Consider the following 22,531-nt stretch of genomic DNA (forward strand, 5'->3'; position numbering starts at 1 on the left):
CACACAGGGCCATGTAGATTTGGAGTTTTTTTTTTTCTCACTAAATAATAAAAACCATCATTTAAAACTGCATTTTGTGTTCAATTAGGTTATCTTTGACTAATAGTTAATGGTTTTTGATGAGCAGAAACATTTAAGTGTGACAAACATGCAAAAGAATAAGAAATCAGGAAGGGGGCAAATAGTTTTTCACACCACTGTATATGATTTTTTATAACATTTCATCATTCTCTAATATTTGCAGTTTACACACTTTTAGCAGTTTACTACTCAGCATTCTAAATGATTTTACAGAGCAGGCTAGTGAACTTTTGAACTGTCCCCTGCAGGAATAAAAACAATACAGTTAGAGACACTTGAGATAATAAGCTTCAGAAGACAGAGCTCTCTGCAACTTTGAAAGTCGTGGAGCTCAATGGCTCTTTAGCATAGATAACAACTGGAGTTTCTTAAATCTTCCTGTACTGGGAACAATATTAGACTTATGTCTCTGCTCCTAATGTTTTATTCCTTAGCTGTACAACACAGCCAATTCATTGTATCATAATTTTTTTTTTTTGCTTCAGTGACTCTTTAAATAAATAAATAAAATAAATAAAGGAAATGTCACACAACGTAGCACTCCTCTCTGCTTTTAATTCACATAGGGAATGCCAATAACATCCTGTCTTTAAAGAGCGTTACTAATGCCATGAAAGTAACTGTTGCATTGAAGCACACATATCCATTTCAAGTCAATAATCTATTGATATAAGAGCAAGTTTGCCAGTACTTGGATTTGTGCTGGTCACACACTGGTCCGAGCTGCAGATATGGTGCAGGTGACCACTGCAGTAGAATGTGTAGAGAGCAGCGACGTTTCATTGTGATAGCTTTAAACATTTTGTTACATTCGCGAATATTCTTTTTTAACTCGACCCCTGCATAGGTGTTTGAATTCAACCCAGTGAACCTTCTTTCACATTTGCAAACTGCCTCACTATTTAAACATTAGTTGATCTAGTAACAATCTGCCAGTGTGTGCCAGCATCTCAACCGTGGATTATTCTCTCAGAAATACCCAAGAATGGTCATACCCGTCTAGGTGACGGCTACATCCTTCAAGAGAATCTGTAATAAAAAATTTAAAAAAATCCCCGGGGGGGTACTTACCTCGGGGAAGAGGAAGCCTCTAGATCCTAACCAGGCATCCACTGTCCTCCTGTGTAGCCCCGATCCAGTGCAGGCTCCCCCCAAAAATGTGCGCAGTCGCGGTAGTGCCTGCAGCACACAGCTATATTTACCTTAGGGATCCAGTGCAGACGCAGTACCATTTTCCCCTCAGGTTCCAGCGGGAATAGCAGAGCCCAATCCTGTCCGCGCAGGTGCAAGAAGCCTGCACCCTAGAGTGGACGTGACTGGGATCGGCTATTTCCGCCGAAGCCCAACGTGGAAAATGGTACTGCGTCTGCACTGGATCAGAAAGGTAAATATTGCCGTCTGCTGCTGTCTGGGGATCCCAGCGCTAGATCGGGGCTGCACAGGAGGAAGGGGGAAGCTTCATTAGGATCCAGAGGCTCCCCCCTCACGAGATAAGTAGCCCCCCTGGTGAACTTTTTTTTAAAATTACAGATTCTCTTTAAAAGATACTTGTGATTTTAAAAACAGAAAAACGTTAGATACTCACCTTAGCGGATGGAAGCCTCTGGAAAATCCCCCCCCCCCCCCCTTCTATTTGAGCAGTGGAACAGGCTAAAGCATCTCAACAAGGTCTTGTCAATGGAAGCACAGACACACTAGGAACATGGCTGCTCTGGCTGTTTTTTTCTGCCAAGCACAAGCAGTTCCGAGCCACTGCTCAGGGTGTGCAGTATGACCACGCTCGTTCACGGACAGAAGCACGCCTGCAAACTTCCATAGGGTCCCAGTGTCCAGTGATGTTCTCAAGGAGTACGTGGCCAGCCGCTGGAGGATTCCCTCTACCAAGGTAAGTGAAGTGTGGTCCAGTGTTAGTCAAGGAGCAGAAATGCAGCCATCAAACAAACAAACGTTGATTTTGGTGATACCTTTCAGGTCATTAAAGAGGAGCTGTCAGCCATACTATCTCAGAAAAACACATATACAAGTAGATAAATACTTGCTCTAATTACATAACATATGTAAAAAGAGAAAATTCTTCTTAGGATTTCCCATTTTAACTGTGGCTATTTTGAAGGCAATCCTGATGTCATTTCCTCCCTTACTCTCCTCTGTCTTATTGTGTATGCATAGCCCACCCTTCACTATAGAAAGTGCATTGTCTCAGCATGAGAAATATTGGCCAATCAGAGAGGAACAGAGGTGTGGGAGGGGAAAACAGGAGGGAAAGAGGCTTCAGCCAATCAGGTTGCATTAATTAAGTCTGAGGGGAAGTAGAGAAGCAAAAAAAGACAACCCAGCATGCCCTGCAACTTCCTTTTGTGTACCAAATTTTGTGTGTACCAAATCAAGAGTCAGGTAAACTGGGGAATGATCATTTATCAACCAGAAAAGTAATAGTGATTTTAACTTTTGGATTGCCTGGTTAGCATCCTTATTACTTGTTTACCAGATAAGAATAAAGAATTGATTTTTAATTTTATGCCCAACAGTTACACCAGAATCAATCTTTGTTGGTTTGATGTGTACCGAGGCAAATATCTAACTTTTCTGTTTAGTGAAGTCACAGGATTGCCTTCAGACGTGCACAAAGGTGAATACTGGAGGATTCATGAATCTGTCTAAACCTGTATTTTTAAACACTATGTGACAACTAGACTTTTTTCTATTAAAAAAACAAAATGAAAGAAAAGTATGTAAATATCTTATTTATTATAATACAGTCAATCCTACAGCTGAAGTACGCACGCATTATTCTGGTCCTCGATTCTTCAAGAAAATATTTGGCATTGTCCAGCCTGTAGGAGCTTTCTTTAGGCCGGCCTTCCTCCAGATGCGGGTTAAATCCCTTTCAAACTTTTTCTGTGCAACAAAAAAAACAAAAAGATAATTTACACTGGTTACAGACAGAGAGCAAGTAATGACATCTTTATAATCACCATCTGATAAGGCTATCGTTATAAGAAGGGACAACAGGCACCCTGATGCTGGGTACACATGGTACGATTTTCGGTGCAATTTTCCGACCAGATAGTTTTTTCCGTTCAATTCTGCGCTCGATTTTTTATCTTTTTTCCATTCACTTCTATGAGAAATCGAGAGCAGAATCGATCAGGAGTAATATCGGACATGAGGGATTTTATCAATCGGATGTATCTATCGCACGGAAAATCATACTATCAGCCTTAGATTGTAAGCTCGCAATGGCAGGGCTCCTTCTTCTATTGTTTCTTGAAACTGCAGTTTGTAGGAGTACAGTTTGTATTAAACGGTCATACTTTTGTTGTACTCCCTTTGTCTGTGCACTCATGTCTTGTATTTACATTGTACAGGCCTATGGAAGATGATGGCGCTCTATAAATCAATAGTAATAACTTCCCAGCTGCTGGCGATATTTCAGTATACACTGAAGGACACAACACTCCAGGTAGTGTGAACAGGAACATCAGATTTACCAGAGTGCCCTGGGGCAGAAGGCAAAATGACATCATATCCTATGCTAAACATCATTGAGAGAGCAGAATTACATAGCAATATACAGATACCGTATATGGTGAAACCAGGATAATTCACATAAGAAAAGGATTCCTGAATAATTTGTTATGTTCTGCTATGAATTGTTATGGGTCCTCTTTCAGCATAGCTAAACATTTTAACTTGAGACTAATATACTTACTTTAAATTTTGCCTTGCTTTAAAGGGAACCAGAGATGAACCTGAACCTTGAAAATGAAAAGAATGTTATACATACCTGGGCCTTCCTCCAGCCCCATATGTTCTGATCGATCCCATGCCGCTGTCCTCTGCTGCCTGCATCTACGAGAACCGGTTCCTGTCACTGTCGTCATTGGAGCCAGCTACGCAGGAGAAGTGCGCCCTCTACGTATCTCTCCACCGGCTACTGCAGAGATACGCAAACAGCGCACTTCCCTTATGTTTAGACTGGCTCCGACTGACGGCAGAGCGGGGTCCCGGTTCTCATAGATGCAGGCAGCGGAGGACAGCGGCATGGGATCGATCAGAGCGTATGGGGATGGAGAAAGCCCCAGGTATGTATAAAATCGTTTTCATTTTCATCTATTGTTCCCTTTACAGTGGACCTGAACTCTTGAACAAGACAGAAGGAAAACCTGCAGAAATGCATCCTGTAGGTCTTTTGAGTTTAGCCTGTCCAATTCTACCTTATCTGTGACTAATCACAATTGTAATTTGATCTCTCAGCTTTGACAGCTGGCTGCCTTGGCAGAACAGCTAATTTGTAAACACATGATGTTAAACATATGTCTGCTTCCATGAAAGCAGGAAGTAGACACACTGCTGATATATTGCTAGATTCGTATCACCTGTAACAGAAATGTTTTATTTTAAAGGTTACTATGCTGTTGCTTATCTTTTAGAGCAGAGAGGAAGTTCTGAGTTCAGGTCCGCTTTAAGAACAAGGTAGTAATTCCTATTTAATTACACTGGCTTCGGATTACCCATACTTCCATACACTCAATATTTGCTAAAATGCTGTCAACAAAACTGGGAAAGCCAATAAAACTGACAGACAAGGCTAGATGGAAGGAACATTAATTTCGTATTCATCAGGAATCAGCAGATACTGTAATTAGTTACTGGTAGAGACACAGTTTATCAGGCTTTATTATACATCGCGGATTTTCATTAAGTGTGTTAAACTGGACAAATGCACAATGAAACTCTGCAGCATTATTGATCAGTGCACTAATTTAACCAGTTGAGGACCGCAGTCTTTCTACCCCTTAAAGGATACCACAACCGAACGGTTGTGGTAAAATTGACTGCAGCACTGTGTAGGGTATAAGGAGTACATACCTTCCGTGCCTCCAGCCCCCCTCCGTCTGCCGCTGTTCTTAGTTTATAAATGCCGGTGTCCGGCGACTTTCCTGACCCTTACCCCGGACATACTGTGCCCTGTGTGCTCAGTATGTCCTTCCCCCTCGCTTCTGGCCGGCGCATAGTGCGAGGCTCAGAAGCACGCTGTCCCCTTTCTTTTGCGTGTGCGCTCCATTACACCGAGCGTCACATGATTTAACTTTCTGTGCTGACAGTTTTCAAATAAAGTAAAATTTCTATATAAATTTTTGTCCAAATTTATTCTGCTACATGTCTTTGATAAAAAAAAATCCAATAAGTGTATATTTATTGGTTTGGGTAAAAGTTATAGCGTTTACAAACTATGGTGCAAAAAGTGAATTTTCCCATTTTGAAGCATCTCTGACTTTTCTGACCACCTGTCAGGTTTCATGAGGTGCTAAAATTCCAGGATAGTATAAATACCCCCCAAATGACCCCATTTTGGAAAGAAAACATCCCAAAGTATTCACTAAGAGGCATGGTGAGTTCATAGAAGATTTTATTTTTTGTCACAAGTTAGCGGAAAATGTCACTATGAAACAAAAATAAAACAGAAAAAAAAGTTTCCATTTCTGCTAACTTGTGACAAAAAAAAAAAAAAAGAAATCTGCCATGGACTCACCATGCCCCTCTCTGAATACCTTGGGGTGTCTACTTTCCAAAATGGGGTCATTTGTGGGGTGTTTACTGTCCTGGCATTTTGGGGGGTGCTAAATTGTAAGCACCCCTGTAAAGCCTAAAGGTGCTCATAGAACGTTGGGCCCCTTAGCGCACCTAGGCTGCAAAAAGGGGTCACATGTGGTATTGCCGTACGCAGGAGAAGTAGTATAATGTGTTTTGGGGTGTATTTTTACACATACCCATGCTGGGTGGGAGAAATATCTCTGTAAATGAGAGTTTTTTGATTTTTTTTTTACACACACACAATTGTCCATTTACAGAGAGATTTCTCCCACCCAGCATGGGCATGTGTAAAAATACACTCCAAAACACATTATACTACTTCTCCTGAGTACAGCGATACCACATGTGTAACACTTTTTTGTAGCCTAGGTGTGCTAAGGGGCCCAACGTCCTATGAGTACCTTTAGGATTTCACAGGTCATTTTGAGGCATTTGGTTTCTAGACTACTCACGCTTTAGGGCCCCTAAAATGCCATCGCAGTATAGGAACCCCACAAATGACCCCATTTTAGAAAGAAGACACACCAAGGTATTCTGTTAGGAGTATGGTGAGTTCATAGAAGATTTTATTTTTTGTCACAAGTTAGCGGAAATTGATTTTTACTGTTTCTTTTCACAAAGTGTCATTTTCCACTAACTTGTGACAAAAAAATAAAATCTTCTATGAACTCACCATACAACTAACAGAATACCTTGCTTTTTTTTTTGCAAGGCCATAGCAGTAGTGCTTAAGAAAAAAGTCCACCTTATCCAGTGAATATAGGTGAAATAGAAAGTCCAGCCCCTATTGTATCCTTGTATGATCTGTCTACATTTCACGACTGCAATCGAGGAATATTTGTATCGATGAAGAATAAAGAGTGATGCTGTTCCCATAAAAAAAGCCTAAAGTCTTTGGACTGTTTTGTATATATCTGCTGCATAGTGTTTTGGGGTGAAACTGAACAAGTATATTTTATCTCATGATTGTGGTATTTGCTTAGAGGTCCCAGCACTGGATTGGTGGAGTCGTTGGCGATGGGGGAAGCCTCAGGACTCTCCAGAGAATTCCCACTACTAAGGTATCTAACATTCAAAATGTCACTTCAGGCTCACTTTAAGACAATGGAAGAACACCTACATTTACGTGGTCTAACGCTTTAAGGGCTGTCTGAAGTTTTTTTATAACCCCAAATCAAAACCCCAAAATGAAAGTTTATAGCCACAAATCCTTATAACATTGTAGACAGGTTATTTTATTTCCCAAAAAAGGGGGTTTGTGAGCTACCATATTTATTCTTAAAGAGACTCTGTACTAAAAAAAAGTGCCCCTGGTGGGTACTTACCTCGGTAGGGCGAAGCCTCTGAATCCTATCGTGGCTTCCCCAGTCCTCCTCCACGCCACCGTGGTCTCGCAATGCACAGCCGACAATTTGTCAGGCTGTGCAATATTTTCCTTCCTCGGCTACAGCGGGGGCGCGATTGCCTGTGCAGTAGAGCGGACGCTGGAGCCAGAAAGGTAAATATTTAGGGATATCAAGGCACTTAGTGCAGCATTAACTCAGAAGCATCAATGTCACGGCAAGCGAACAAGAAGCTATTATCTTCCTGTCAAATACAATTCCTGTCAAATTCAAAATTTCCCTCATTCGTGTATTGTTTATATACTTTCGACTCCTCATATTCAAGCCAAGGTAGCCACATAGACTCTAGGTGCGTATTATTATCGTATATGGACTGAGTTAAATACTCCATCTTCCTAATATAGTGCACCTCCTTTAACCATTCCCGAACAGAGGGGGCCCTTGTAGACTTCCAATGGCGAGCTATGAGTAATCGAGCCACATTAATCAAGTGTTTAGACAGAGATTTTTTTATAATTTCTCAGGCTAATAGTTGTATTGTGAAGTAAATAATAGGCCGGATCAGGAGAGGGTATCCCAGTAGTTTTAAACATGATATATCGGATCAATCCCAAAAGGCAGCTAGGGCCAGCAGCTCCAGAAAACTCGTACCAGCGTCCCCGTATAATTGTCACAGCGCCAACACAGTGGACTATTATCCGAGTGCATCCTGCGGAGTCTATCCGGGGTGCGATACCGGTGTGTAAGCAATTTATATCCCGATTCCTGTATGTAGGTGGCAATCGAGGCTTTGAGTGCCAAGTTATTTTCGTCCATTGGGTATCAGTAAAATCTTGCTCTATAGCAGCTTCCCATCTTGTTTGTAATGAGATACCTGAGTCTTGGCTTACAATAAAAATAAGTGTATATGTAACGATCGGTGTCAGCACACATGACTCTGATTATTGGTGATCTGCAGTATCACCAATAATACAGATGCTATACCTGATTATATGGTGATCTGCAGAATCACCAATAATACTAGTATAGCCTGACACGTGACAACCAGTGGAGGATCGTGTTTGGGTGTAACAGTAATACAGATGAGAGGGCTTACCCGAGGAGCGGGTGACTCAGCCTGCAGCTGATGCTCACCTAATGGCGAGTTGAGTCAGACAGTGCTGCAGGCAAGAGGGCTAATGTGTATATTACAATAATGCTGGATAACTGATCACCTGTGGAGCAAGTGATTCAGAGTGTACTGCAGCCCGGTAGTGTTTTGGTGCACAGTATAAGGAGAGAACCACAGTAGTGCTAAACTCAGGCTCCTCTGAAGAACAGATGGAGCGGACTGTCTTGCAGCCTAGGAGTAGTTGATACAATTGGTGCTGTAGCCCCGTTAATTCAGGCGTACTGCAGCCTAAGCTAGAGTGAGACAGACAGTACTGCAGCCTAATAGCAAGTGACACAGATAGTACTGCAGCCTAAATGGCAAGTGACACAGATAGTACTGCAGCCTAATGGCAAGTGACACAGCTAGTACTGCAGCCGAGAATAGAGTGAGACAGACAGTACTGCAGCCTAGGATACCTGAGGAGCAGGTATCCCGACTATAAGGCAGGATCCTTCACCTAGGAGATTGGTGCAGGAAACTGATTTCCCTCACTAGTGGCAGGGCCCACCAGTGCGGGTAGAGTGGTCAGACAGGCAGAGTTGACAACGAGCGGACAGACAAAGTACAGAATCGGAAGACTGATTCAACGTCAGGGACAGGCAGGGTCGGCAACGTGAATCAGATAGACTGAGGTACAGAATCGACAAACGGAAGAATAGTCAGAGGAAGCAATAGGTCATAACAAATGAACAATGCACTAGTACTTTAAAGCTATCAACAGAATCTAGCTAAGTGTGAATTCCCAGCTCCGGCTGGTTCTAACGCTGGTTCTAACACACTTTGGGAACTGACTGGGGTCTGAGCGCTAACACAATATAGCATACGCAACAGCAGACGCGGAGCTACTGACAAGGCCTGCTCTATATATACCCAGCAAGCTCCACAGCGCCGCCCCAATCCCTTAGCCAATCCGGATGCCAGCTGGAGTCAGCTGACCGCAGGATCAGCTAACCCCCCTCTTAGCTGCATAAAGGTGTTGTCGCTCTGCTCGCGTGCGCGTAGCCCTTAACCTGTGAGCAATGGAAGGACCAGGCATAACTTGAGCATCTAACCGCGCGGCAGAGGCCGCCGGCTGATACGCGGAGATAGCCGCCATGCCGCTTGTCTCCGCGGCGGCATCTCCGCTATTCCTTACAGTATATTTGTGATATACAATGTGACATATATCCATCCCCAGCACACAGTCTCGAACATTGTACAGTATTTCTACATGACAATTGCTGTCTAGAACCCTGTTTAATTAAAAAATATTTAAATTGCATTTAAGCCCAGCTATCTAGTTGAGGGCTGTTTCTCTGTACCTGTAAAACATCAAGATCTAGCCAATTATTGTTTTTAAAAGTTGGCCAGCTTATAAGATATTCCCCTCTTTCCAATGTACATAGGCTGTCGATTGCATGCCCAGTGGGAACAGAGGATTGTCTAGAAGTGGTAACATAGGAGAAGGCCAGTATGACAGCGATGCCAATTTCCTGAATTTGAAATTCGAAGATATGTGCTGCTAATGGATACTTCACGTCAGCTGCTATAGATCTATACTTAGCCCAAACCAAGTGTGAAAGTGAGGAAACAATATCGTAGGTAAATATTTACATGGCCGCCGTTCGTGGACCTCTAGTGAGACCACCGTGGGACAGAGGAGGAAGACTCAATAGGAACCAGAGGCTTCCCCCTCCCAAGGTGAGTACTAACAGGGGCATTTTATTTTTATACAGATTCTCTTTTGATGTCTAAAGGCAACTTCACAGTTTGCTTTGCCCAAACCTGAGCTGAGTGTTACATGGAGGCTGCCATATTTTTTTTCTTTGAAACAATACCAGTTGTCTCGCAGTGCTCCTGAGCCTGTGTCTCTAATACTTTTAGCCATAGACCCTGAACAACCATATGCAGATTAGGTACTTTGATTCACCTGACTTTTACTGGATTAGCCATATGTTTGTTCTTGTTTTGAATGAGACACTACTTATGCCAGAAGATCAATAGGGTTGCCAGGCAACTGGCATTGTATATAAGGAAATAAATATGGCAGCCTCCATATTCCTCTCACCTCGGGTTTCCTTTAAAGGTGATTTTTCACCAGGGTAAGAATAGAGATAAAAGTGGTAAATGGTAGAATTTCAGTCCTAACCCTATTGGAAAATTTAAGAGCAACTTATTTGAATTGTAAACCTGCAGGGCACAGGGAAATGTTTACTTTAAAGGGAAGGTTCAGGGAGTGAGAAAATAAAAATCCATATCCACTTACATTGGGCTTCCTCCAGCCTGTGGCAAGCAGGAGATGCCCTCGCCGCCGCTCCGGAGGCTCCCGGTCGTCTCCGGTGGCCGACCCGACCTGGCCAGGCCCGGCTGCCAGGTCGGGCTCTTCTGCGCTCCAATCTGCGCCTCACGGGGGTGCGCTGACGTCATCGGACGTCCTCCGGGCTGTACTGCGCAGTAGTTCTGCGCCTGCGCAGTACAGCCCGGAGGACGTCCGATGACGTCAGCGCGCCCGCGTGGAACGCAGAAGAGCCTGTCGTTGGAGCGCAGAAGAGCCCGACCTGGCAGTCAGCCTGGCCAGGTCGGGTCGGCCACCAGGAGCCTGCGGAGCGGCGGCGAGGGCACCTCCTGCCTGCCACGGGCTGGAGGAAGCCCCAGGTAAGTGGATATGGATTTTTATTTTTTTCCCCACTCCTTGAACCTTCCCTTTAAAGACCAAACATCAATTTGGCAGGAACTGGTTAAAATCATTTCACTAAAGATGTAGAAAAAAATGGGTTGAGAGTGGGCAAGTACTAGCACAGCGTGCCATTGGTGAGGTGCTCTAGTACCACTAAAGTGGGAAGCGAAATTGCCGGTGGGTCCTATGGGAAATAGGACCCACAAAAGTGAGTGTCTTATACCTGTACATCTGTACTTTGCTTATTATTAAAGTTGGATCTACAGAGTTCCACTAAGAGGAGAGGAGGGACGGCCCAAAGTCAGTATGGTTTATTGGAACTTCAGCTCAGCAGCTTTTTGTATGTAGTGTAGAAAAAAAGTGACCTAATACAGGAGTATCATAAAGTATATTGTAGACATTATGCTACTTTCAACCAGTTTTATTTATTGATTTATCTACAAGACCTACACTGAAGTTAGATCAATCTCAAAGACCAGTACTATATCTAAATAAGCTTCAAACTAACTCCAGATTCAGGTTCTCACCTGTTTTCTTACGCAACGTTTATGAAGGACCTTCCTCCGCAAAAACTTCATGCGATTCTGTAGTTTCCGATACTGGTGTCCGTTAATCTTCCTCCTCCGAATCTTTATAAGACTTTTGCACTGAACGACCTCCCTTTGCTCACTTCCCTCACCTGTGAGATCGGAGTCCTGAAATGTGGGACAGTCATAGACTTCTAAATGGTCTTCAGGCTCCTGCTGGGTTTTAAAGGCATCATGTTTAGGTAGGGAATAGCGGGAGGTGAGCAAGCTCTCCAGTGGAGTGATGGACATCATGCGTGGAACAAGAAGTTCATCCAGTTGTGCTTGTAGACTGTACCAGACAGGAGGGGTGGTAGGTTGCTTCTGTGGCTGTCTTGTACTGTAACAGGCAAAGAAACTTCTCTGACTTGTAGAAAGACTCCAAGGCCTTGTAACTCCTGGAACATGGACAAAGTTTATAATTCAATATGTAATTCACAAACTACAATTACTAAAGTACGGGCTCAAATATACTAATTAGGTACCAAATGAGTGGTTGCACATTTATTTTGAAACATATTATTAGAAGAACAGATTTCTCCCAATATCTAGTTCCGGGGGTAACCAGAAACGTTCCTGACCACTTGGGCAGCATAACCAGATTTTAACTATCTTGCATCTTAGCCTAACCTTCTTCCCACTTTATAATTTCCACCCAAGGCTGGACAAACTCCAGTAGTCAATTGGCCATTACAGCAATTGCCTAACTCTCTCCCATGATGCTCTCTGCCTACATAAGCCTGCTCTGTTCATTGTGACATCACCCATGATAGGGATAGCTACCTTGTGGTACTATGCTGGGTGTGACTTATTTGTATACGACATTCTTTGACCTCTTGACACTGTTTATTTTGGATTGTTGCCTGGATTTATCTTTGGAGCTGAGCTTGACCTGATATTGCCTTATCCTTTGGTGCCGTAATTATCTGATATACCATGTATGACCCCTGGATTGTTACTGGATCAGCTAACGATTAGAGTTTCTGTACCTTGCTATTCTGATCACCTGTTGCTGAACCGAACTGTTATATCTTCCTGCTTGTATCTGTCTAGTGTGGTTCTAGTGGTACTTTTACCTTCCCAGCCTCAGTCCTGATAACTTGCGCATTTAAAGACCTGAGTGTAACAGAGTGCTGGATTGATGTACCGTACTAGTCATGCCTCAGCTGAGTGGTAATGCACCACATATTTTGGATGGGATTGGATCAGGAAGGGTGTGGTTCATTAAGTAGAACACATTTCTCCTAATTGCACATGATCTGGTTGACAGATTGTCTAAAAAGTGGGCCTGTTGGTATGAGGTTCAGACCTCTGAGGAGTACCTTTCTGTAACGAGTCAGGAGAATTTCTGAGATTGACACCAAGTCTAATGGGGAATTTTCAACTGAAGACCGGTGTCTTGTTGCCTGTTGACCCTGGCTTGTTGCTTAAGAGTCATACCTTATATTCTGATTTGGGGGTTACTAATGAGATTGTTCCCCCCAGCATCAGATGAATCTTGCAAATTGTGGCCACCCTCAGTAAGCTGGTTTTTTACAGTTATCTGTACAGGGTGCAAGCTGAATTGTGGGATCAGTAGTATTTTTTAGGAATATCATTGGTCTATCTGAACATTTATACTGGTTTTCTGCCTGATAATTTACTGTAATCTCTGAATATCACAACATTTTGCCAATACTCTTTTACTGCTCTTATTGTTGATGACCGAGCAGCTGTTCGTATTTTATTTGTGTGGGAAAAAGTTGTTAAAATCATATCTATGTTCAGAAAAAAATTTGACCTGCTGTTAAATTTGGTCTTTTCCACTGCTATTTTTCTATTGCTTGTATATCAATAAAACTTATTGAAACAGAACACATTTTTCATGCCATCCTAAATGCTGGCATGGATATGTTCCTTGAGGATTGGAGTTCAACATCTGTGCTTTAGACCCACTTTATTTTGAGAGTTTTCCATGCATTACAAAATTGAGAATTAGATTCCAGCTTGGATAAATGTCTGCTGTTATTATTTTCAGATACTTAAAATGGGATTAAACTCTGACATAACATTTAGTAAAAAAAAGTGTTTACCTACTTTTTATTACCCTGTTATATTTGCTTTTATTATTGTCTGTTTACAAATTACAAGTTCTTAAAGTACAGTTTATCTGTATTGAAAACTGCCATTGTAATATATTACACAGTTGCTGTATTAATATATTACAAGGTATCCAGCGAGAATGTGTCTTCTCCTGTGTACACATGTAACGATTGGTGTAGCAATCAGAAGTCCGATTATTGTGTGATCTGCAGTATCACCAATAATCTGACACTATACCTGATTATTCGTGATCTGCAGAATCACCAATAATGCAAGTATAGCAAACAAGGCAATAGCAAGTGTACAGTGCTTGGTGCAACAGTAATACTAATTAGTTTTGATAGAACCTCACCAGAGGAGCTGGTAGGTACTATCAGTAAAGAACCTCACCAGAGGAGCTGGTGGGTATTATCAGTAAGGAACCTCACCAGAGGAGCTGGTGGGTATTTATCAGTAAGGAACCTCACCAGAGGAGCTGGTGGGTATGATCAGTGAGGAACCTCATGAGTGACAAGGGCTCACTGGTGAGTAGAGTGGTCAGACAGATCGGTTCGGCAACAGACAGGAGGATACAGTACAGAATCGACAGACAGAGACAGGGCGAGTATCAGGCAAGGTTGGCAACAAGATCAGATGGGCAGAGGTACCAAATCAGGAGACAGACACGGAACGGTAATCAGGCTAGGGTTGGCAACAGGATCAGATAGGCAAAGATACAGAATCACTGAGAGTAAGATTGGTCAGAACTAGCCAGAGTCATACACAGATAATAAGCAACAATAACAGTAGTAATAATAATTCCTAGTCTTGTGTGAAATCCCTGGTTTCCTCCCAGATCAAAGCACACCGGATCTATCTAAGGTCTGAGCGCTAACACGAAGTATTCACAACAACAGACAACTAGCAAGTGAAGCCGAGAGGCTTAAAGGACTTACGAGGCCAATACTTCAGAAAAAAAATTAAAAAAAGTTATCCACCTGTGTCAGCTTGTCAGGCACGGAGGACGCCGTCCGCGCCCTCCGTGCCGTTCCGCCGGGTCCCCGCCGCTCCATAGCCCCCCGAACGGTCCCCGACCGCGCGGCCCGGGTCAGGCTCTCCAGCCTGTACTAAGATGGCGGCCGGAGCTGGCCGCGGCTGCGCAGTACGCATAGCCGCGAGTGCGGCTGCGCAGCTCTAAGGCCAACCCCCCGATCCACGTAACAGTAGCGTGGATCGGGGGGTTGGCCTTAGAGCTGCGCAGCCGCACCCACGGCTATGCGTACTGCGCAGCCGCGGCCAGCTCCGGCCGCCATCTTAGTACAGGCTGGAGAGCCCTACCCGGGCCGCGCGGTCAGGGACCGTTCGGGGGGCTATGGAGCGGCGGGGACCCGGCGGAACGGCACGGAGGGCGCGGACGGCGTCCTCCGTGCCTGACAAGCTGACACAGGTGGATAACTTTTTTAATTTTTTTTCTGAAGTATTGGCCTCGTAAGTCCTTTAAGAAGCGGAGGAGACCCCAAGGCTCGCCCACCAGCCTCAGCCAATCAGGAGCGGCGAGCGCGCCTCCTCCTGGCATAAAGATTCTGACGGTGAGCGCGCGCACGCGCTAATGTACCCCTGAGCCTGGCAGAGACACGCGTCCTCGGCGTACTAGACGCCTGGGAAAAACTAGCAGGCAGGGACCCAGCAATGACCGCGGTGGACCCACCGTCCACCGCAGCTGACATACGATTACTCCCCACACCCGTCCTCGGCGTGCTAGATGCCCGAGGCGCAGGGAGACTGGCAGGCAGGGAACCAGAAGCAGCTGCGGTGGTACGGCTATCCACCGCAGCTGACATATCACTATTCATTACAGTACCCCCCCACCCCCTTGAGGCGTGGACTCCGGACACGTACCACACGGTTTCTCAGGGTGTAGTTCATGAAAACTTTGCCTTAATTCCTCAGCATGCATGTGATGAGCTGGCACCCAAGATCTCTCCTCAGGCCCATACCCCTTCCAGTGCACCAGATACTGAATAGAGTTGCGACCCCTACGAGAATCTAATATCTGCTCAATCTCATACTCGGGTTCTCCATCAATCACCACGGGGGGGGGGGAAACCCACACCATATCCCCAGGAACAAATTCCCATTCTACAGATCGCCTCTTATCAGCCTGTCTTTTCTGGGTCACAAAAGCCTTTTCTAAATTTCTTTTCCCCATAGCCCAGATGTCCCTCAAAGACCTCTGCCAATCTTCCATAGCAGGGAGAGAAGAGGACACCACATGTAATGGAGAGAACTTAGGCGATCTCCCTGAAACCACCAGAAAGTGGGAAAAACCAGAAGAGGCACTCTTCAGATTATTATGTGCGAATTCCGCATATGGCAAGAATTTTGCCCATTCCAACTGAGCATCAGCCACACAACATCTGAGAAACTGCTCAAGTGACTGATTGACTCTCTCGGTTTGCCCGTTCGTCTGTGGGTGGTAGCCTGAGGAAAATGATAAATTCATTCCCAGATGATGACAAAATGCCTTCCAAAACTTGGACACGAATTGGACTCCCCTATCTGACACCACATTTTCTGGTATCCCATGTAACCTAAAAATGTGGTGGATGAAGAGATCTGCCAGTTCCTGAGCTGAGGGGAGTCCGTCCAATGGAATAAAGTGAGCCATTTTGCTGAATCTGTCAACTACCACCCAGATGACAGTTTAACCCTCTTATCTAGGAAGTTCACCCACGAAATCCATGGACAAATGGGTCCACGGTTGCTCAGGCACCGGCAGTGACTGAAGTGTGCCCCCTGGCGCTTGTCTGAACGGTTTGTTCCTAGCACAAACTGAACAATCTCTGACGAACTCCTTACAATCTGTTACCAGAGACGGCCACCACACACACATAGCGAGCAAGTCCTGCGTTCTAGCCACTCCAGGATGTCTTGCATTCTTATGAGCATGAAACAACTGTAGAATTTGCAACCGGAAATGCATAGGGACAAACAATACCCCATCTGGTTTACCTTCTGGAATATCCCTTTGATAAGGCCTCAATGTAGACAACCAATCCTCCCATGTGTCGGTGGCTGCTTTGACAACTTTCTCAGGCAGGATATTCTCTGAGGCTGGTGGCTGTACTGTCTCAGGCTCAAAACATCTAGACAGAGCGTCTGCCTTGATGTTTTTACTTCCTGGTTTGTAAGTAATGACAAATCTGAACTTCGAGAAGAACAAGGACCAACAGGCTTGTCGGGGACTAAGTCTCTTGGCTCCCTCGATATATTCTAAATTCTTATGGTCTGTATAGACCGTGATCGTATGCTCTGCTCCTTCGAGCCAATGGCGCCATTCCTCAAACGCGAGTTTGACCGCCAAGAGCTCGCGATTCCCAATATCGTAATTTCTCTCGGCTGGAGAGAATTTCCGAGAGAAAAAAGCACACGGATGCAATCTGCCCTGAAGACCTGGGTGTTGAGACAGCACAGCTCCAATCCCTACTTCAGACGCATCCACCTCTACGATAAAGGGAAGACTGATATTAACATGCCGCAAAATTGGAGCGGAACAGAACAATTCCTTCAATGTTGCAAAAGCAGCATGTGCTTCTGCCGACCAATTGTAAGTGTCGGCCCCTTTTTTAGTATGTTCTGTAAGGGGTGACACCACAGAGGAAAATCCTTTAATAAACTTCCTATAGTAGTTGGCGAATCCAAGGAACCTCTGAAGTGCCTTCAACCCCAAAGGTTGTGGCCACTCCAGTACAGAAGATACTTTACTGGGGTCCATGGTGAGACCAGTAGTGGAAATTACATAACCCAAGAAAGGAACCTCAGAGACTTCGAAGAGGCATTTCTCTAGTTTTGCATATAGGGAGTTCTGTCTCAGTTTTCTTAACACAAACTTCACGTTCCCTGTGTTCAGCTAAACTGGGTGAGAAAATGAGTATGTCGTCCAAGTAAACGAGGACGAACCGCACTAAAGCCTCCCGGAAAACCTCGTTGATCAATTCTTGGAAGACGGCTGGAGCGTTACATAACCCGAAGGGCATAACCAAATATTCGTAGTGCCCGTCAGGCGTATTGAACGCCGGCTTCCATTCGTCGCCTTCCCTTATGAGGACCAGGTTGTATGCCCCTCTGAGATCAAGTTTGGAGAAAACACTGGCATTAGTAAACTGGGGAAAAAAATAATCTATCAGACGGAGTGGATAACGATTCTTTACAGTAATTTTGTTTAACCCTCTGTAATCAATACATGGCCGAAGGCCACCGTCCTTCTTTTGCACAGAAAAGAAACCCGCTCCGGCCGGAGACTGTGAAGGACGGATGAACCCTTTAGCCAAATTTTCTTTAATGTACTTCTGCATAGGAAGTTTCTCAGGGCCAGAGAGGTTATATAAATGACCTCTAGGGGGCATACAACCTGACCTCAACTCAATAGCACAGTCAAAACTTCTATGCGGCGGAAGTTTCTCTGCAGCTTTGGGACAAAAGACGTCAAGGAAATCATTATAATGTGCAGGCAACCCTTCCATCTGAACCTTGGTGGCACAAACAGCAACTTTCTCCAGACAATGATGATGACAGTGAGATGACCAGCTTAATAGCTGACCAGAACTCCAGTCAATCTGGGGGGAATGTTGTTGTAGCCATGGCATACCAAGAATCACTGTAGACGTAGCCATTTTGAGCACAAAGAACTGTATTTGTTCTTTATGAAGTACCCCCACTTGGCATAATAATACAGGAGTCTGTGACAGAGGTTGTTTACCCTGAAGTGGAGAGTCGTCCACTGCAGTTACAAAAATCTTCTGTCGATCTAGGGAAACAATGGGAACTCCCAATTTCATAGCAAAGTCAGAGTCTATGAAATTGGCTGCAGAGCCCGAGTCTATGAATGCCTGGGTAGATAAGACTCGATTCTCCCAGGTAATAGAACACGGGAGCAGCAGACGATTTTCTTTTAGAGGTAAGACAGGCTCGCCTAGGGTAGTACCCCTAGCTACACCTAGGCGGCAGAGTTTTCCGCCTTCTTGTGGCAATTCTGTACCACATGGCCCTTCTCTGCACAGTACAGACAAAGTCCCTCAGTTAATCTCCGACTCCTCTCTACCTGCGACAATTTCGAATGTCCGATCTGCATCGGCTCATCCCGAGGAAGAGAAGGAGACGGTGAGGACTTAGCAACAGATATTAATCTCCCCGAGAATCTACCTTGGGTTTGTCTCTGATAACGGACCTGGCGATCTATCTTAACCGCCAATGAGATCGCGTCGCCAATGGTTTTGGGCTCAGGATGACTTAACATAAGGTTCGCCACTGCATCAGATAACCCTGTCAAAAAACAGTCTAGTAGAGCAAACTGTCCCCACCTAGCTGACACAGCCCATCTTCTAAACTCAGCAACGTATGCCTCGACAGTGTTATGCCCCTGTCGGAGGGTTTTAAGTTTCCTTTCTGTGCTCACCGCTATATCGGGATCGTCATATATAACTGCTATGGTTTTAAAAAATTGCTGTACAGAGGTCAGGGCCTCATGACCAGTGGGAAGACTGTAAGCCCATGTCTGCGAATCCCCAGATAACAAAGTTTTCATTAATGTCACTCTCTGGCTTTCTGACCCTAAAAAGATGTAGGTCGTAACTCAAAATAAGAGAGACAGCGGTTCCTAAAATTCTGAAAATCCGACCTATGCCCTGAAAACCTTTCAGGGAGAGGTATTCTAGGTTCCATAACCACAGGGGATGGCATTGGTGAATTAGTTGCCTGAAGGGTCCGTACCACTTCAGATAACTGATTGATCTGTGTCTGTTGAGCGTTAACCGTGTTGGTTAGACCGTTAACGGCCGTGGTTAACAGCTCAACCTGGTTGCACAGTGCATCCATAGACATTATTGGTCTGCTGTTCTGTAACGATTGGTGTAGCAATCAGAAGTCTGATTATTGTGTGATCTGCAGTATCACCAATAATCGGACACTATACCTGATTATATGGTGATCTGCAGAATCACCAATAATGCAAGTATAGCAAACAAGGTAATAGCAAGTGTACAGTTACATAGTTATTTTGGTTGAAAAAAGACATACGTCCATCGAGTTCAACCAGTACAAAGTACAACTCCAGCCCGTCCCCCACATACCCCTGTTGATCCAGAGGAAGGCGAAAAAAACCCCACAAGGCATGGTCCAATTAGCCCCAAAAGGGAAAAATTCCTTCCTGACTCCAGATGGCAATCAGATAAAATCCCTGGATCAACATCATTAGGCATAACCTAGTAATTGTAGCCATGGATGTCTTTCAACGCAAGGAAAGCATCTAAGCCCCCTTTAAATGCAGGTATAGAGTTTGCCATAACGACTTCCTGTGGCAATGCATTCCACATCTTAATCACTCTTACTGTAAAGAACCCTTTCCTAAATAAATGGCTAAAACGTTTTTCCTCCATGTGCAGCTCATGTCCTCTAGTCCTTTGAGAAGGCCTAGGGACAAAAAGCTCATCCGCCAAGCTATTATATTGCCCTCTGATGTATTTATACATGTTAATTAGATCTCCTCTAAGGCGTCTTTTCTCTAGACTAAATAAACCCAGTTTATCTAACCTTTCTTGGTAAGCGAGACCTTCCATCCCACGTATCAATTTTGTAGCTCGTCTCTGCACCTGCTCTAAAACTGCAATATCATTTTTGTAATGTGGTGCCCAGAACTGAATTCCATATTCCAGATGTGGCCTTACTAGAGAGTTAAACAGGGGCAATATTATGCTAGCATCTCTAGTTTTTATTTCCCTTTTAATGCATCCCAAAATTTTGTTCGCTTTAGCTGCAGCGGCTTGGCATTGAGTACGATTATTTAACTTGTTGTCGATGAGTACTCCTAAGTCTTTCTCCAAGTTTGATGTTCCCAACTGTATCCCATTTATTTTGTATGGCGCTAGACCATTGGTACGACCAAATTCATGACTTTACATTTGTCAACATTGAATTTCATCTGCCATGTATGTGCCCATATAGCCATCCTATCCAGATCCTGTTGCAATATGACACTATCTTCCTGAGAGTTGATGATTCTGCACAATTTCGTATCATCTGCAAAAATAGCAACATTGCTCACTACTGCATCTACTAGGTCATTAATAAATAAATTGAAGAGCACTGGACCCAGTACAGACCCCTGTGGGACCCCACTGCTAACAGTCTCCCATTTTGAGTACGATCCATTGACCACAACTCTTTGTTTTCTGTCCATTAGCCAGTTCCCTATCCATGCACACAAACTCTTCCCCAGTCCTTGCATCCTCAACTTTTGCACCAGACTTCTGTGGGGAACAGTGTCGAAGGCCTTTGCAAAGTCCAAGTATATCACATCTACAGCATTCCCAATATCCATATTAGCATTCACTACCTCATAAAAGCTGAGCATGTTAGTCAAACAGGACCTGTCTTTAGTAAACCCATGTTGATGCTGAGAAATAAGATTATTTTCTACTATGAAGTCATGTATAGTATCTCTTAGTAACCCCTCAAATAGTTTGCATACAACTGATGTTAAGCTTACAGGTCTATAATTTCCTGGATCAGATTTTTTGCCCTTCTTAAATAATGGGAAAACGTGGGCTGTACGCCAATCCACTGGGACTCTGCCAGTGGCAAGAGAGTCACAAAAGATAAGATAAAGGGGCTTAGCTATAACTGAACTTAATTCTCTTAGGACCCGAGGATGCATGCCATCCGGGCCAGGTGCCTTGTCTATTTTTAATTTATTTAGTCTTGCCTTTACTTCTTCCTGCGTTAAGTATTTAATATTACAGTTAGAAGATTGAGACTCTTCTGCCTCTGTAATTTGCAACAGTGCTGTTTCCTTTGTGAAGACAGAAGCAAAGAAAGCATTTAATAACTCTGCCTTACCTTGGTCATCCACCATTGAGTTCCCACCCTCATCCTTTAGGATTCCTATACAGTCAACCTTTCTTTTTTTAGAGTTGATGTACTTGTAAAACTTTTTTGGGTTAGATTTGATATCCCTAGCGATTTGATTTTCAGCTTCGATCTTTGCCAGCCTAATTTCTTTTTTACAATTTTTATTGCACTCCCTATAATTGCTTAGTGCAGCCTCGGTCCCCTCCTGTTTTAGGACCTTATAGGCATTCTTTTTCCTCTTCATTTTATCCCTAACCTTTCTATTCATCCATAGAGGCCTTTTTTATTCCTAGACATTTTGTTTCCATATGGGATATACATACTACAATATTGATTGAGAATAAGTTTAAAAGCTTGCCATTTCCCTTCAGTGTCCTTCCCTTGTAGTACATTATCCCAGTTCACCAAACTTAGTGCCTGCCTAATTTGATTGAACGTTGCTTTTCTAAAATTCATAGTTTTAGTGGTCCCGCTGCCCCGTGGCCTATCAGTCACCAGATCAAACGTTATCATGTTGTGATCACTATTTCCCAAATGTTCTTGAATCTGCACATTTGATACATTATCTGGTCTATTAGAAATGATCAGATCCAGTAACGCATTCCCCCTAGTTGGTTCCGTTACCATTTGAGTCAAGTAATTGTCCTGTAGTGCTGCCAGAAATCTGCTGCTTTTACCAGAATGGGTAGCCTCAATACCCCAGTCAATGTCTGGAAAGTTGAAGTCGCCCATAATTATGACCTCATTTTTACTTGCAGCTTTTTCAATCTGCTGTAGTAATTGCAGTTCTGCAGCTTCATTAATAAGAGGTGGTCTGTAGCATACCCCAATAAGCAATTGGCAACTTTTATTTCCACCATGAATATTTACCCAAACGGACTCCACATCTTCGCAATCTTCCTCCATCTCATCGTTGAGGACAGCTGTAAAAGAATTCTTAACAAATAGACAAACCCCTCCACCTTTTTTCCCTGTTCTATCCCTCCTAAACACATTGTATCCTTTTAAATTAGCTATCCAGTCATGGCTTTCATCCATCCATGTCTCGGTTATTCCCACAATGTCATAGCCTTTCTCATTCAGAATGAACTCTAGTTCGTCTATTTTATTTGCAAGGCTCCGAGCATTGGTTACCATGCACTTTATATTTTTACCACCACATTTACCA

General features: G+C 43.9%; 1 protein-coding gene across 1 annotated transcript in view; it reads right to left on the reverse strand.

Moving 5' to 3' along the window:
* Positions 1 to 2,810: 2,810 nt before the first annotated feature.
* The window catches only part of AURKAIP1 (aurora kinase A interacting protein 1), a 34,547-nt gene continuing 14,826 nt past the window's right edge, over positions 2,811 to 22,531 (reverse strand). Inside the window, exons 3-4 of the mRNA XM_068242770.1 lie at positions 11,359 to 11,795; positions 2,811 to 2,979 (exon numbers count right to left, since the gene is read on the reverse strand). Of these exons, the coding sequence (XP_068098871.1) occupies positions 2,869 to 2,979; positions 11,359 to 11,795 (548 nt within the window). The 3' untranslated portion in view covers positions 2,811 to 2,868. The remainder of the gene's footprint in view (positions 2,980 to 11,358; positions 11,796 to 22,531) is intronic.

This window comes from Hyperolius riggenbachi, chromosome 6 (assembly GCF_040937935.1).
Source record: "Hyperolius riggenbachi isolate aHypRig1 chromosome 6, aHypRig1.pri, whole genome shotgun sequence".
NCBI classification, from domain to species: Eukaryota; Metazoa; Chordata; class Amphibia; order Anura; family Hyperoliidae; genus Hyperolius; species Hyperolius riggenbachi.